This window comes from Diadema antillarum, unplaced genomic scaffold (assembly GCF_040938485.1).
Source record: "Diadema antillarum isolate AM-2024a unplaced genomic scaffold, OU_Dant_1.0 seq00000814_RagTag, whole genome shotgun sequence".
Taxonomy (NCBI): domain Eukaryota; kingdom Metazoa; phylum Echinodermata; class Echinoidea; order Diadematoida; family Diadematidae; genus Diadema; species Diadema antillarum.
This window is the reverse complement of record NW_027271693.1, coordinates 69,414-86,103: the sequence shown is the minus strand read 5'-3', so window position 1 is coordinate 86,103 and position 16,690 is coordinate 69,414. Positions and strand designations below refer to the sequence as shown.

The 16,690-nt window shown below is 43.9% G+C and overlaps 1 protein-coding gene across 1 annotated transcript in view; it reads left to right on the top strand.

Moving 5' to 3' along the window:
• The window catches only part of LOC139739737 (dynein beta chain, ciliary), a 60,248-nt gene extending 44,193 nt beyond the window's left edge, over positions 1–16,055 (top strand). Inside the window, exons 50-66 of the mRNA XM_071650341.1 lie at positions 177–437; positions 819–962; positions 1,811–2,092; positions 3,017–3,212; positions 3,779–3,891; positions 4,800–5,158; positions 5,619–5,823; positions 6,488–6,793; positions 8,476–8,646; positions 9,750–9,872; positions 10,328–10,521; positions 10,976–11,252; positions 11,918–12,337; positions 12,949–13,068; positions 13,709–13,951; positions 14,502–14,684; positions 15,322–16,055. Coding sequence (XP_071506442.1) covers positions 177–437; positions 819–962; positions 1,811–2,092; positions 3,017–3,212; positions 3,779–3,891; positions 4,800–5,158; positions 5,619–5,823; positions 6,488–6,793; positions 8,476–8,646; positions 9,750–9,872; positions 10,328–10,521; positions 10,976–11,252; positions 11,918–12,337; positions 12,949–13,068; positions 13,709–13,951; positions 14,502–14,684; positions 15,322–15,939 — 4,215 coding nt within the window. The 3' untranslated portion in view covers positions 15,940–16,055. The remainder of the gene's footprint in view (positions 1–176; positions 438–818; positions 963–1,810; positions 2,093–3,016; positions 3,213–3,778; positions 3,892–4,799; positions 5,159–5,618; positions 5,824–6,487; positions 6,794–8,475; positions 8,647–9,749; positions 9,873–10,327; positions 10,522–10,975; positions 11,253–11,917; positions 12,338–12,948; positions 13,069–13,708; positions 13,952–14,501; positions 14,685–15,321) is intronic.
• The last annotated feature ends 635 nt before the right edge of the window (positions 16,056–16,690 follow it).

Here is a 16,690-nt window from a genome sequence, read left to right as displayed (position 1 = left end):
GGTTCAAAAAATTGTGACCATCATCACTCAGCAGAACTGTAAACATGTTCACAGCTCTGAAGTACAGTAGTGTTTTCCCCAGATGTAGAAAGAGGGATCATGTGCGATTTAGCCATGTATAGTAACTGCTTGTCAATGGTGCTTGATTTTCACCAATTTTTCTGTCCCTTCTGAAGGTCGACGACCTGAAGGCCAAGCTGGCATCCCAGGAGGTGGAGCTGGCTCAGAAGAACGAGGATGCGGACAAGCTCATCCAGGTGGTCGGCGTGGAGACGGAGAAGGTGTCCAAGGAGAAGGCCATCGCAGACGAGGAGGAGAAGAAGGTGGCCGTCATCAACGAGGAGGTGTCCAAGAAGGCCAAGGACTGTGAGGAGGATCTGGCTAAGGCTGAGCCTGCCCTGCTGGCTGCCCAGGAGGCTCTCAACACCCTCAACAAGGTACGGTTAGACCTCAGCAAGGTATAATTAGGCCTCAACAAGGTGTTCTTAGACCTCAATAAGGTGTGATTAGACCTCAGTGAGGTATGCTTAGACCTCAACAAGGTACAATTAGAGTAGCAGCAATGGTGTTAGCATGATGTACATAGAGATTCAGTGCATACTGTAGAAGTGGAAATTTTCACAGTGTGGAAATGTTTGCGCATTTCGAGCAACTAGAAATTATCTAAAAAATAGAAGCATGCAAAAGTGTTTGATTGTTGTATGTACCACAATCTAATGTTTTGATTCTGTGGCAGTAAAACGTAAAACAATATGAAGTGAAGGCATTTGAGACCAATTTAAAACTATTTTCTTGTGCTCTCCTCTTGTCTCTCACAGAACAACCTGACAGAGTTGAAGTCCTTTGGTTCCCCTCCCTCGGCTGTGCTGAAGGTGGCAGCCGCTGTCATGGTTCTCCTTGCACCCAACGGCAAGATTCCCAAGGACCGCAGCTGGAAGGCAGCAAAGGTCATGATGGGCAAAGTGAGTTCTCTTGTGATTCTTAATTTCTTTCCCAATGGCCTCTTGTTCCTTTTGTAATCTGCTTAATCTGTTCTCTCTGATATTTCTGTCTGTCGCTTTCTCCATCTACAAATGACGATTGGATGCAAAGAGTCATATAAAGTTTTGCTTTTAATTTCCATATCCTTTATTAATTTGCTCTGTGCTGACTGCCTTTTTTTCTTTTTTCTTTTTTTGGTTGGGCTGTCTAAGTTCTTTGTGTAGTTGACATAGCAGTCCAGGGCCCTGTTTTTTAAAGCTGTTCGTAAAGTTATGAACAACTTACGAGCGACTGGTGATCAGTTCTGATGTGCTATACTTATCAGAATTTCCATAATTCAGCATAAGGACTGATCACCAGTCGCTCGTAAGTCGTTCGTAACTTTACGAACAGCTTTATGAAACACCCCCCTGAGAACATACTCTCATAATAGGACACATAATGTGAGTAATAATTGATTCACTATTTTGGAATCTGGAACAATGTTGACAAACCTTTATGCTCATGCTCATTGTTAATGCAACATACAAATTGCAACTGATTGACAAATTGTCCTACATGGATGGAAGAATTTCATGAATTTGAACATACAAATTGTCATCCTTCCTGCAAGATATATCTTTAATGGACTTTCACACAAAAGTGAACGAATTGAAGCCCCTACCTCTGACAGAGAAAGACAAAAAACAAAAACATAAACGAAACCAAGAAGGAATGAAACAGAACAGTATGCCTTGCTTGAAATGGCTTATTATTAGATAATTTATGTGCTAAATGATATCACTGCACTTAGTGTATATGCTTACTCTTCTGCCTTGGTCATCTGTAGGTTGATGCCTTCCTCGATTCACTGATCAACTACGACAAGGAGAACATCCACGAGAACTGCCAGAAGGCAATTAAGGAGTACCTCAGTGACTCTGAGTTCGAACCAGAGTACATCAAGGGCAAGTCCCTGGCCGCCGGTGGGCTGTGCTCGTGGGTCGTCAACATTGTCAATTTCTACAACATCTACTGCGACGTAGAGCCCAAGAGGATTGCCCTGAACAAGGCGAACGAGGAGCTGAAGGCTGCCCAGGACAAGCTGGCCACGATCAAGGCCAAGATTGCTGTGAGTGCACTCCTAGGAACTCTGAGCTATCTAGCCATCTTCTCAGATGGAAATGAAACAAACAAACAAACTCTGATTGGGTTGCGGTCGACAGTAGTGATGGTGATTGGTGGTGATGATTGTGGTGTTGATGATAAAGATGATGAGGATGATGTAATATTTGAAAGTTTGCATGGTGATGTAAATAAAGAAGAGAGGTTTGCGGTAACACCTTGTGTATGCAGTCCTTGAAAGGACTGTTGTTTGATGAAAGAAAAACCTAGAGAGAGGAGAGTGGAGGAGGGAAATGACATAATTAGAGTGTGTAGGAGGCAAATAGTGATGGTTGAAGTTGAAGGTGATGATGTTGATGTTGATGTTTGAGGAAGATGATTTTTGTGATGACGACTTGAAAAATAGTGGCATTTTGTCATTGATCTTGAGGAACGTGATAGAATTAGTGCTTTGAGGGTGATGATAATGATGACCACTGCAATTTCAAAGGGTTTGATGGAAGATGACAATGATGATACTACCATGGACAAATATCATTGTATCACTGAACCTGAATGGGATGGGAATTAAATGATGTTGATGGTAACAGAAACAATTGACAATGACGATGACAATAGTGATATCACATTGTCGTTATTGAGACAAGGAGGGGAATAATCAGAGCCGAGGTTATAATGATGCAAAATTGAAGACGGTGGTCGCGGGCAGGTACGTTGAAAGCATCAGCTATTATAAAAGCGACACCAAATTGCGTAGATCAACAAGACCAGGAATATTTGAAGCATATTGCAGCATGAATCTTGCTGATATGTCATTAGAGTATTGCTTCTTCAGAAGATATAGTAAAATATTGCTTGTGTGAAATGATGGTGGAGCAACGAAACATTCGACTCACACTGCCAATGCATTTTTGTGCCTGGCCTCGAACAGGAGCTAGACGCCAACCTGGCCGAGCTGACAGCTGCCTTCGAGAAGGCCACGGGAGAGAAGCTGAAGTGTCAGCAGGAGGCTGAGAACACGGCCCGCACCATCACCCTGGCCAACCGGCTGGTGGGCGGTCTCGCCTCGGAGAACGTCAGATGGGGTGAGGCGGTGGCCAACTTCAAGGAGCAGGAGAAGACGCTGCGTGAGTCCTCTCACCTTTACAGCCTTCCATTGTCTTTGATGTGTCTGCCTCTGTTTTACCCTGCAGTATACACCAATCCAATATCTGTAACACAGCACAGCAATTGTCGATACTAACCAGCGTTGATACGTACTACAGAAGCAGCAGCTCAACTGTCAGGAGCTCATTAGCTCTTGGCATGCTAGCTGGCATCAGCCGCAGTCACTTGTTGCAGGCATGTTTGTAAATCAAAGCTGTCTGAACAGATTGGTAGACCTAAGTCACCCTCTTATTTGCTGATTGAGGCAGTGTTAGGAGGTGGTCTAAGGAGAACACAATGATTACACACAAATATCAAAGATTCTTGTTTGATTTTTTTTTAAAGAATGCGGTGAGCCTAGACACCGCAGGATACACCTTCATCATCTTATGTAGTCTTGTTGTAGTAGTATGTGATGTTGATGACAGATGGACTAGATTGAGACACCCTTCTCCTTTCTGTGAATTCTTGACAAAACATGAAAATTAGTCTCTTGAAAGATTGTTGAAGTTACTTATTACATATTCATTCTTAATTTCTCTTTCAGCTGGAGACGTTCTACTGATCACAGCTTTCGTGTCCTACATCGGCTGCTTCACCAAGAATTACCGTCTGGATCTGCAGGATCGCATGTGGTTGCCTTACCTCAAGGGACAGAAGGTATTTATGACTTCTAAGATGTTGTTGCATCATACTTTTTACTGTCATGTGTCCCCATTGGTTAAATGCACATAACTTTAGAATGGGACAAATAGTGGCACAATTGCTTCTGCTATGTCATTTTTTTTTTTTTTTGGGAGGGGGGGGGGGGGGGGGATGAATACATTTGACCTCTGATTCATTGATAGCAATCCTCTGATATTGAGAGGAATATACTTGCTTTGAACAGGATAATGGGATACAAAACCTCGTCCTGAGTTTTCCTTTATGAATTTCAGCTTAATTGACAATTTGCTCCAATCATGTGAAACAGAGGTGTCAAATGTTTTGCACATGTTTCTGAAGGCTTGCCACTTTTGGCAGAAGTTATGGAAATCACAAAGCTTGTTTTTGTCAAGACCAACACTGTATAAGGGATTAGCACAAGGAATCATGTATTTGGGGACAGTTACTGTCCTACATAGTTTGTCCTGACTTCATAATTTTCATGAAAAGTAACTTAAAAGCTTGACACTGCAGCAAGCAGGGACTGAATGAAAGTGTAGGACCCAAGGGAGACGCCTGTTTGACTTTATATACACCTACTAGAAATTTGAGGTCATCTAGTGATCCGCTTCGTCTCACATACTCTGTTACTCGCACCTTAACCTGTGATAGGACAGTTACTGTGTCTGCTTCAAAGCACTGGAACAATTTACCACTTAGCGTTAGACAGTCTCCATCAGTCAGTGTTTTCGTAGTTCGTAGCTGTAACATTTATCCAATTACACATACTGTCGTACATGTTTTGAACTGATTGTAAGCGCTTTGGGCCTTGTGGGAAAAGCGCAGTATAAATGATAGTAATAATGATAACAATATTGATGTGATTTTATAAAACTAGTCCAATCTCTATCTTCCTCCCCAAGAACCCAATCCCCATCACCGAAGGACTGGACCCGCTCAGCCTCCTGACGGACGACGCCACCATCGCCGGCTGGAACAATGAGGGGCTGCCCAGCGACCGCATGTCCACCGAGAACGCCACCATCCTGTCCAGCTGCCAGCGCTGGCCGCTCATGATCGACCCCCAGCTGCAGGGCATCAAGTGGATCAAGATGAAGTACGGCGACGACCTCCGCGTGGTGCGGGTTGGCCAGCGCGGGTACCTGGACATCATTGAGAACGCCATCTCGTCTGGCGACACCGTGCTGATTGAGAATCTTGAGGAGTCCATCGACCCCGTGTTGGACCCTGTCCTGGGACGTAACACCATCAAGAAGGGCAGGTATGTACAGTGGAACCTTGTTATAAAGGGGTCGGACAAAACAATCCTCTTATGACAAGATTATTTCCTAGGTGCAAACTCCACATATTTTTTTTTTTGAATTTGTACCCTGATATAGTGAAAAACCTAATAATACAAGGTAATGATCATTGTTTTTAGGTCCTTGTTATGATAAGCGCTGAAATACTATGCTGCTGATGATGAAAGATTTAGGAGAGTTTGCAAGAGGGGATTGACTGGACATGGGGAAAATTTTGTGATGCAAACAAGACAGTCGTTAATTGATAGAATACAAGAAAGTCAGATTTGCTCATGAGCTTCAATATGACCACATAAAAACCTAATTCCAGTGAGTTAGATGAATGTCTTTGAGGTCAGGTGAGCGAGAATGATTTCAAATGGCATCATATGTGATGAGTCATATTTTGCTACTTTCATCCGTTGCCTTGGCGACAAACAGGTACATCAAGATTGGCGACAAGGAGGTGGAATACAACCCGGAGTTCCGCCTGATCCTGCACACCAAGCTGGCCAACCCCCACTACAAGCCCGAAATGCAGGCACAGACCACCCTGATCAACTTCACCGTCACCAGGGACGGTCTGGAAGACCAGCTGCTGGCCAGTGTGGTGGCCCAGGAAAGACCTGACTTGGAGAAGCTCAAGGTACGCTCATATGTCTCTTGTATCTCTTTTTATCCCCATGTTTTAGCCATCAATTACTCTTATCTGAGTGTTTGGTGATTTTTCTTTTATCATGCTTAATACAGGACTTGACATTAAATTTTTCTCTCTGGTGACCCAATTCAGCCACTATAGTCTTTAAATTTGACATTCTGGTAGCCTAAAATAGAAGGAAACTTAATCATCTTGAAACTTAGCTGCCCGATTGGCAACTGACCCTGGGCCATATGATCACGCTACTGCTAATGTTGAGCCCTGTTTGATACCTTCAGGGTCAAATTTTAGCTTCTCTCTTCTATTGGTGTAGCATTCTTTGAGAGTGTTTTATCTGTAACTTAGATCATTGCATGATAGGAAATGAAAAAACAAACAAAGAAGGAAAAGAACCAATAAAGTGTCTTTCTGTTGACAAAATTGAATGATAGCTTGTATGCTGCCTGATTCACGAGGGCCCTGTCACAATGTAATAGTGTGCAAGACTTATTGAAATGAAGCATATGCTTCCTATGCTTCCAAATAAAACAGTCATTATGAGATGCTGGTATCAGAGTGTGAGCAATTGATTACACAACTATATCCATTTTTCCGATGTCTCTCCGGACGATGACACTTGAACTCTGCCCCTTGACTTCTGCCCCTTTGATAGTCTGACCTGACTAAGCAGCAGAACGACTTCAAGATCATCCTCAAGGAGCTGGAGGACAACCTGCTGTCTCGTCTCTCCTCGGCCGAGGGCAACTTCCTCGGGGACACCGCCCTCGTGGAGAACCTGGAGACCACCAAGCGGACGGCGGCTGACATCTCTGTCAAGGTGGAGGAGGCCAAGGTCACGGAGGTCAAGATCAACGAGGCCCGCGAGCTCTACCGCCCCGCCGCCGCCCGCGCCTCCCTCCTCTACTTCATCCTCAACGATCTGAACAAGATCAACAAAATCTACCAGTTCTCTCTGAAGGTGGGTGTCTGCAAGACCCCAGACTCTTTCCGGCATATACTAAGCAAAATTGACCATGGAGATTCTTTGTAGCTGAATCTTGATGCCTAACATGAGTAGATCAATGAAAAAAGTGCAGGATTTCTGAATAATAATTATAATCATAGGTAGGAAGGTAGGGGTCATCCATTTTACATTTCGAATGAAAAAAATTGACCCGTAAATAACGAAAATACAGGAATAAGAAGGAGAGCATTGCCAGTTTGCCGGTGCTATTTGGCAGTGAGTTACAACGGGGAGGTGAGACTACTCCCAGCCTGCTGACTGGATCGTTGAGAAAGCAGCTGTCGTATTACGTAAGAGCATGATAAGGATATCTGCCTGTGGCAGACCATTCAAAGTGAACTCAATTTTCTCTATCCTTTCTAAAGTTTTCAATTTTATATTCTATTGAGAAATTCTATGGTCATCCATTTTACATTTCGAACGAAAAAAATTGACCCGTAAATAACGAAAATACAGGAATAAGAAGGAGAGCATTGCCAGTTTGCCGGTGCTGGCAATGTGCTATTTGGCAGTGAGTTACAACGGGGAGGTGAGACTACCTCCCTGGTTACAATCAGCCTGCTGACTGGATCGTTGAGAAAGCAGCTGTCGTATTACGTAAGAGCATGATAAGGATATCTGCCTGTGGCAGACCATTCAAAGTGAACTCAATTTTCTCTATCCTTTCTAAAGTTTTCAATTTTATATTCTATTGAGAAATTCTATGGTCATCCATTTTACATTTCGAACGAAAAAAATTGACCCGTAAATAACGAAAATACAGGAATAAGAAGGAGAGCATTGCCAGTTTGCCGGTGCTGACAATGTGCTATTTGGCAGTGAGTTACAACGGGGAGGTGAGACTACCTAACCTCCCTGGTTACAATCAGCCTGCTGACTGGATCATTGAGAAAGAGAGAGAGAGAGGGAGAGAGAGAGAGAGAGGGGGGGGGGGGGGGAGAGCGAGGGGGAGAGAGGGAGGGAGAGGGGGGAGAGATAGTTTGCAGGCACAAACCCTTGTTGGTCGTATAGGAGTCTGCATGCGCCAAGACTAATACACGCACCACTAAACTAAGAAGCTACAACACAGGGCCTATGGGACAGTGCCGAAGTGGTGCATATAGTAGTCTTGACGGGTATTGGTATTTGATTGATGGAATGAGAATGCTTTTATCACCTACTGAATTGTTCATGTTTCTTTGGTACATATTCTCCGTGTATCCAACTGTATCAGTTGTCAGGCAATCATCCTTTGTCATTTTGATGTTTCTCAGACGAGAGAGTCGGGGCAAAGAACCCCAAACCAATTCTGCAGAACAAATAATATATAATTGTAACTCATAGCCACCAGTTGTGTGCTACCTGTAGAAAGCCTAATTCTGATTTCAGACTGATCATGTATGTTTCTACTATGTATTCTGCAAATGGAGTGCTGATACTGTGCTGTGCTACTGTACATAAGTATGCATGGTGACAGAGACCCCTCTTTACACTCGAAATTTGGTATGCAGATGTCAATCCGGGGATGACAGAGGAAACCGACAGAAATTATGCCAACAGGATATCTTTGTCTGTGCGGAGTTGAGTCAGACTGTTATAGGGTGGTTCATGGCTAAAGTGTGATAACCGTGCTGGCATGTTTATATTTCTCCATCCAGGCCTTCAACACAGTCTTCAGCCAGGCCATAGCCAGGGCAGAGGCCTCAGAGGACGTCAAGGAGCGAGTGCTGAACCTGATCGACTGCATCACCTACTCCGTCTTCGTCTACACCACCAGGGGTCTATTTGAGGTGGACAAGCTCATCTTTACCTCACAGGTGGCATTCCAGGTATGGACAGCGTATTGATTTATAGTCTTCAAAGGAAACATTTAAAACTGTGATTAAAACCTTCTAGTTCTATATTTACAAGCTTCATCATAGTGGTTCCCATAGAATTTGAAGCTTAAAGGACAAGTTCACCTTCATAAACATAAGGATTGAGAGAATGCAACAATATTAGTAGACCACATCAGTGAAAGTTTGAGGAAAATTGGACAATCGATGCAAAAGTTATGAATTTAAAAAATTTTTGTTTTGGAACCACTGGATGAGGAGACGACTACAGCTTGTGAGTCATATGCGTACAACAGTATAAAGAAAATAAAAAGAAAATTCAACATATTTTTATTTTTTTTCGCATAGTAAAAGAGCACTTGACTTGCCTCTTTCTAAAGGCAGGGGAAATAATATTACCCATAACATTTGTCGGTAACGAGTCGGGGGAATGTGTACTTTTTTCATAAGATGAAAATTTGTGAAATTCTCTTTATATTTTCCTTATATTGTTGTACGCATGTGACATCTAAGTTTTTCACACACTGCAGTAGTCTTCTCATCCAGCGGTTACTGCACAAAAACTTCAAAAATTCATAACTTTTGAACAGATTGTCCGATTTTCCTCAAACTTTCAATGATGTGTTCTACTAATATTGCTACATTCTCTCAATCCTTATGTTTATGAAGGTGAACTTGTCCTTTAAAGTAACTTTAATTTCAGCAAACATCAGTGTCAAGTGATCACAAGATAAGATAATGTACAAGGTTGATGTTAACAAGACAAATTTAAGTGCAAAGGGCAAGTATTTTTGAAATTTGTAACAAGAGTACCCATAAATACCGAGTAAACATTAGATAATGACCAATGCTAGAAATGGTCTGCTCTTACTAGAGTCAACCCTAATAGCAGGCAATTTTCATGAGAAATGTGGCTTTTATTTCATGAGAAGTTTAGTCTTTATTTCAAGAGAAGTTTGATTTTAATTTCAAGAGAAGTTTGTCATTTTACTGACTATAAAACATTTGTTGTCTAAAGAACTCAATGCTGGTTTAAATGTTGATGACTCTAGCACTAGAGTGACTGCTGTTGCCATCATTTTCTCCCCTTATGCTAGGTGCTCCTGATGAAGAAGGAGATCGCCCAGAATGAGCTGGACTTCTTGCTGCGTTTCCCAACGCAGGTCGGTGTCACCAGCCCTGTGGACTTCTTGTCCAACAACGCCTGGGGCGCCATCAAGGTAATGAGTGCGGACTTTTCCGCAACCTATACCATCTCTTTTCTTTTTTGCTTCACCCCCCCCCCCCCCCCCCCCCCTTTTTTTTGTAAATTTTGACTCTTGCATTTTCTCCCTGGGTTCAGGAAGAATAAAGAAATCACTTTCTTGTTTCAAGTGAAAGTCCAACTGAATAGATTGATGGAGTGCACTTGGTATGAATTCTGCAAAGACACTAAGCAAGTCTATCAGCAGTTTAGCCAATGTCCATGTGTACTGCTGGAATGTCCAAAGTCAACATGGTCTCTTGTAGCCGTTGAATTTGACTTAATACTTATATGGTATCAATTTTGTAATGAGGCCCTTCGCAATTAAAAGGTGTTGCCATTTATAGTATCACTGTCCATATTGGCATGTTAAAATGATGCGTGGAATTCGGTGCACATAAAATCTGGGTATTGCTCTCTCTCACCACGCAGTCCCTGTCCTCCATGGAGGACTTCCGCAACCTGGACCGCGACATCGAGGGCTCCGCCAAGCGATGGAAGAAGTTTGTGGAGAGCGAGTGCCCGGAGAAGGAGAAGTTCCCCCAGGAGTGGAAGAACAAGTCGGCTCTCCAGAAGCTTTGCATGATGCGAGCCCTGCGCGCCGACCGTATGAGCTATGCTGTCAGGTAAGTAATGGTCTCTCTCTTTCTGATCTTTTTGCCCTCTCCCGTTGGAGATGTATCAGCAGCTGCTGAATGTATGATAATTGTGGTGACAAAGATATCAATGATTAATGATAATGATTATGCTAATGACCATCATGACCACCAAAATGATGATAGTTATGGCAAAGATGATGATGATGATGAAGGCAAAGGTGACTAAAATAATGATTATAATCACCAAGATGGCGATGATGATGAGTGGCGATGATTATGCTAATCATCACCCCAACCAAGGTGATGATGTTGATGATGTTAATGATGATGCTGGTGGTGGTAATGATGGTATTGATGGTATTGATGGTGGTGATGATGATGGTGATGGTGATGTTAATGATAAAGAAGTTGATGAAGAAGATAGTGATCCAGGATGCCTGAAACGATACTTTATGCCATGTCGTCCACTTCCATCCTCCAGAAACTTCATTGAGGAGAAGCTTGGCTCCAAGTACGTCGAGGGGCGCCAGGTGGAGTTTGCCAAATCCTACGAGGAGAGCGGACCGGCCACGCCCGTCTTCTTCATCCTATCGCCGGGCGTCGACCCGCTGAAGGATGTGGAGGCCCTGGGCAAGAAGCTGGGCTTCACCTTCGACAACAACAACTTCCACAACGTGTCCTTGGGCCAGGGCCAGGAGATTGTGGCCGAGCAGAGCATGGACCTGGCCGCCAAGGAGGGCCACTGGGTCATCCTGCAGGTGAGTGGAGCTTGTCACTGTCAGCAGTAGAGCCAGTTTCTAACTTTCTTCAACAATATCTGGAGCCAGTCTCCATGCATAAGCTCTGTCAGCTGTGTGGTTTTAGCTGAGATTCAAAAGGTGGTGTGTTAGGGAGCCCATATGCCAAATCTATGCTGTCCTTTTTTTTATAGTCAATTTAATGAATTTTTGGATGTGTTCAAGGTTTATGATTGTACATTGGCTAAATTTCCCTTTGTGAATATACTGTATCATCCTGATGAGATGAACACATGAAGTGACACCAGTTGCGTACCTAATTTAGCAACAACAAAAAAATAACATTTGGGCAAAAAAAAAAAAAATCGAAATTTTCATTGACATCCATATATATTTTGTAATCACAGATTCTGTATTGTCTCATAATTATTGATGTTGATATTATAGTGTGTAATGTTTGTGGATGTATGTGTATATTGTTCATGCAGGGTCTCCACGAACAAAAGTGTTCAACTTACTGATGGAGCCACCCTGTAAAAATAAGACAAATAAATGAATGAATAAGTAGTCTGAAGTATCACTGCAAGTACTGGGATGATGATATGCTCAGCATGTAGCTGTGTTGAATTTCTGTGGTTGTCGCATCCATTGATCAATGTGCATGATTTCTCTCTGTTCTCCCACAGAACATTCACTTGGTGGCCAAGTGGCTGAGCACCCTGGAGAAGAAGCTGGAGCAGTACAGCCTTGGCTCCCATGAGAACTACCGTGTCTACATGAGCGCCGAGCCGGCGGCCACGCCCGAGAGCCACATCATCCCGCAGGGCATCCTTGAGTCCTCCATCAAGATCACCAACGAGCCGCCGACAGGCATGTTCGCCAACCTGCACAAGGCGCTGTACAACTTCAACCAGGACACGCTGGAGATGTGCGCCCGCGAGGCCGAGTTCAAGGTCATCCTCTTCTCCCTCTGCTACTTCCACGCCGTCGTCTCGGAGCGGCAGAAGTTTGGCCCGCAGGGCTGGAACCGCTCCTACCCATTCAACACGGGAGACCTCACCATCTCAGTCAACGTGCTCTACAACTACCTAGAAGCCAATGCCAAGGTATGCTGCTGAAAAAATAAAGGGATGATCGTAACAGTGCATATCTTGTACGCCAACAGGATGTTAGTTATCAATTGCCCCTGATACCCACTCTAGAGGCAGGCATTGTTTTGTGATATTCAAAGTGAAGTGACTACAACAAGAGATACTGATTGCTTCTTTATTTACAAATTGTTTGGCTGGATTCAACAGATTTCCCAGAAATTCTTCCATCGAGATGTTTTTTCATTGCAACTGATTGACAGATTGCCCTACACCGAAGTACTTTCGAATCCTGCTCGAGTATGTATGCCTATGATTTCATTTATCATGGCTACTATTGAAACACTGATCAATTCAGTGCTTATTTACATCGTTAAAAGGCAATTTGTCAATCAGCCACATTTCCAAGAGTTTGGAAGAGCTTTATACAATGACGCTGCCTCTGTTTACCCATAAAGGCTTTTAGGAATATGCTTCCAGCAGCATTCTGTCTTGCCTTCATTGGGATTTGGTCTTATTGTCTTTTCAGGATGATTGAGTATGCGTATTTGATGGTTATTTGATATGATTTCCTTACATACCTAATGCTATATTCTTTTTTCTTTCTCTCTGTCTCTTGAATGCAACAGGTGCCTTGGCAAGATTTGCGATACCTGTTTGGTGAGATCATGTACGGTGGCCACATCACCGACGACTGGGACAGGAGGCTGTGCCGCACCTACCTGGAGGAGTACATGGCCCCTGAAATGGTCAGTCTAGTGCCCCAAACCCTACCCCCCCCCCCCCCCCAATGTATGGCCATTGGTCAGTGGATGTGCATTTTATACGCTGCTCAAGACCAACTGAGACATTACCAAGATAAGAAGGATTATCTCTATCTCTTAGCAGTGGGTAGCCCGGTGTTCTTGTTGTAAATTTATTTCAAGAAAGGGTGTACAAATTTATTTCAGGGAAGTGTAAACAAATCTATTTCTGGAAAGTGCATACATATGTATAAACCAAAGCTACTTAAGTTTGTGGCTTGTGCGTGATGCTCTTTATTACTTTCCAAACTCAGTTAGCATCGAAAAGTGACTCTTATGTCGTGATCTCCACCTGCTCTTTTCATTTTTTTGATAGAGCAGAGAACATGTGTCTGTAAAGCCAGCCAGTAGAGTACTGAAGTGATAATGTCAGTCTTTTGCTATAGCTTGAGTTAGAACCAGGTGTGCACATAAACGCTTGGGCCAGGTGACATTGTGTAGAACCAATTTCCTTGGCGATGAATGGCTATGACATCACACTCTATAATACAAAGTCCATCCTGGCAGTAGTTCCCTCGTTTCTGTTGAGATGTGAAAGTAAACCTCTTCCTTCCCTATTCTTCTTTTGGCTTGTCATGGTGTATAGCTTGATGGTGAGCTGTACCTAGCACCCGGCTTCCCCGTCCCGCCCAACTCCGACTACAAGGGCTACCACCAGTACATCGACGAGATCCTGCCGCCAGAGAGCCCCTACCTCTATGGGCTGCACCCCAACGCTGAGATTGGCTTCCTCACCACTGAGTCGGACAACCTCTTCAAGACGGTGCTGGAGCTGCAGCCCAGGGACACCGGTGGCGGAGGCGGCGGTGGCTCCAGCAGGGAGGAAAAGGTCAGTGGTGTGATTCCGTTTTAACCAAGAGCACTGAGCCATTTTGTCTGAAGCCAGCTTTTGATAATCTGCCAGATTTATTTCTAGGACCGTTGCTCAGTTAGTGATTGGGTTGAGTTGAGTAAGCAATTGATCCGAGGTTACCAGTCAGAGCTCAGTTTAGTAACACAATTGCTCAACTGTCCATTTGAAGTAAAAGGAAGATTTTGCCCTCCTGCAAATATCACTTCGAAGTGGAAATACTTCCAGAACTTCTGATCAGGGCCAACTTGCGACAAGCAATGCCTTCAATTTTCCCTCTACTTTGACATTATCTTCACAGACCATTCAGTGACCATACACTGTCTCCTGTGATCTGTGCTAATTTCTATGATGAATGAACAGCTACTAGATCTGAACGGAGTGATGCCACATTGCAGACAAGAATTGAAAACAATCACATGCTTTATTGGTGAATAGGTCTCGTTTATTTACCTCAGATGTCAATGTGTTGGAATTGATTCCTTGCCTCTATTTAATTTTTCAACTCCGAACCTTTTCTCCCTCCCAGATAAAAAGCTTGCTGGACGAGATAGTTGAGAAGCTCCCCGAGGAGTTCAACATGTTGGAGATCATGGGCAAGGTGGAGGAGCGCACCCCGTACATCGTCGTCGCTTTCCAGGAGTGTGAGCGTATGAACATGCTGACGTCAGAGATCCGACGATCGCTGAAAGAACTCGACTTGGGACTCAAGGTGTGGACTTACGACTTACCCCATAGGCCACATGTCCATTAAGTCAATTCATCCATGTTTTAGATGGTGGCGGTGTTTCTAAATAAGTCCTGAATGCTCCTGAATGCTTCCATATGAAAACTCTTCCAAGATGGCGAGTACTCATTTGCTCATAAGTTTCACATACTATAAGAGTGGAAATGTTTGCACATTTCATGCAACATGAAGCCTAGTGCCAAAATAAAAGTGTACACCTTTTTAGCTTTTATATGTACTTTCATTTTGTATCTTTGATTCTACAGGATTAAAAACATGGGAAATTTATCTTACCTGGCTGAGCATGAAATGTTACTCATGCAAAGATGTTTGTGCTTCTACAGTTATCATGTTACAGCATACTGAGACACCATGGGCATGCATTTGGGGATAGGCTGCATGAAAGCATGAATCCACATGCATTTCCAAGAGACTGTTGTGGGGAAGTTTAAAAGGAATTGTGTTCCTCTTTGCTGTTATTGTACAAAAACTTATGTCTGCTTGTCTGTCTGTACCAAGGTGCCTTCTTACTTCATAATGGTAAAAAGTGAGATATGGTCTGCTTCAAAGCAGTGTGCTGAAACTTACTCCTGCCTACCTCCTCTTTCTCTTCCCTAACCAGGGTGAACTCACCATCACACCCGATATGGAGGACCTGAGCAACGCGCTGTTCCTGGACCAGATCCCACCGACGTGGGTCAAGCGTGCCTACCCAAGTCTGTATGGCTTGAGCGCCTGGTACACCGACCTGCTGATGCGCATCAAGGAGCTGGAGCAGTGGACGGCGGACTTTGCCCTGCCCAACGTGGTCTGGCTGGGCGGCTTCTTCAACCCGCAGAGCTTCCTCACCGCCATCATGCAGTCGATGGCGCGCAAGAACGAGTGGCCGCTGGACAAGATGTGCCTGCAGTGCGACGTCACGAAGAAGAACAAGGAGGACTTCAGCAGCGCGCCCCGCGAGGGCTCCTACGTCCACGGCCTCTTCATGGAGGGGGCCCGCTGGGACACGCAGACCGGCATGATCAACGAGGCCCGCCTCAAGGAGCTGACCCCGTCCATGCCCGTCATCTTCATCCGCGCCATCCCCGTGGACAAGCAGGACACCCGCAACATCTACGAGTGCCCTGTCTACAAGACCAAGCAGCGGGGACCCACCTTCGTCTGGACCTTCAACCTCAAGTCCAAGGAGAAGGCTGCCAAGTGGACCCTGGCCGGAGTGGCCCTACTCCTGCAGGTCTAAATGAACTTCTGTGGGGTTTTCTGTTCCCTGCTTTATGCTGACAAAAAGGCCATTGAGAGAGAATACATTTTTTCCTCCTTTAGCCATGGGATGAAAGCCATGCTGTGTTATGTTGATGTTATGCTGAATTGTGAAAATTTTGTTCTCATCAATGGGTTGAATTGATTGTGTAGTACTCTCTCTTTTCCCATGGCAGTTGGAGCAGGAGTGATAGAGTGAAAGTGATGCTGATGTTATTGCCACTATGCTGCACGCTTCATTGTTTTCCTTCCCTGTACACAACAGATATTCATGAATGCAGAAAAACAGATGGTCACAGATGTTTATCGTATGCCTACATTCTGGTGTAGTGCTTGGTCCATGGCTAGAATAGCAAAAAAAGAGAGAGAAAAAAAAATAGAGCTGCAATTCTATGCTTGAAATAGTTGCTAAGATGAGTACTTTTTTGTGTGTCAACATTGGGAAGTACATCTGTGCAGTAGAATTTTTGGCACATATCATTTTCATGTGGATGCAATTCAGTTTATATCTGATGTGTCGTGATGATGTGTGAAAGACTGGTTCAAGCTCACCATTTCAGCACAGCTTGCTGTATCTGTTAAGAAAAATTGTGATGAGTGCAGGCAAGGAAAATGTATATTGACAGGAATACAGTGATAGTATTCATGCAAACACCTTGAATCGTTAGGGGGTATTTTGTTATTGTTTTTGCAGCATACCAAATATGCAAATATTGAAAAAATCAAGAGAG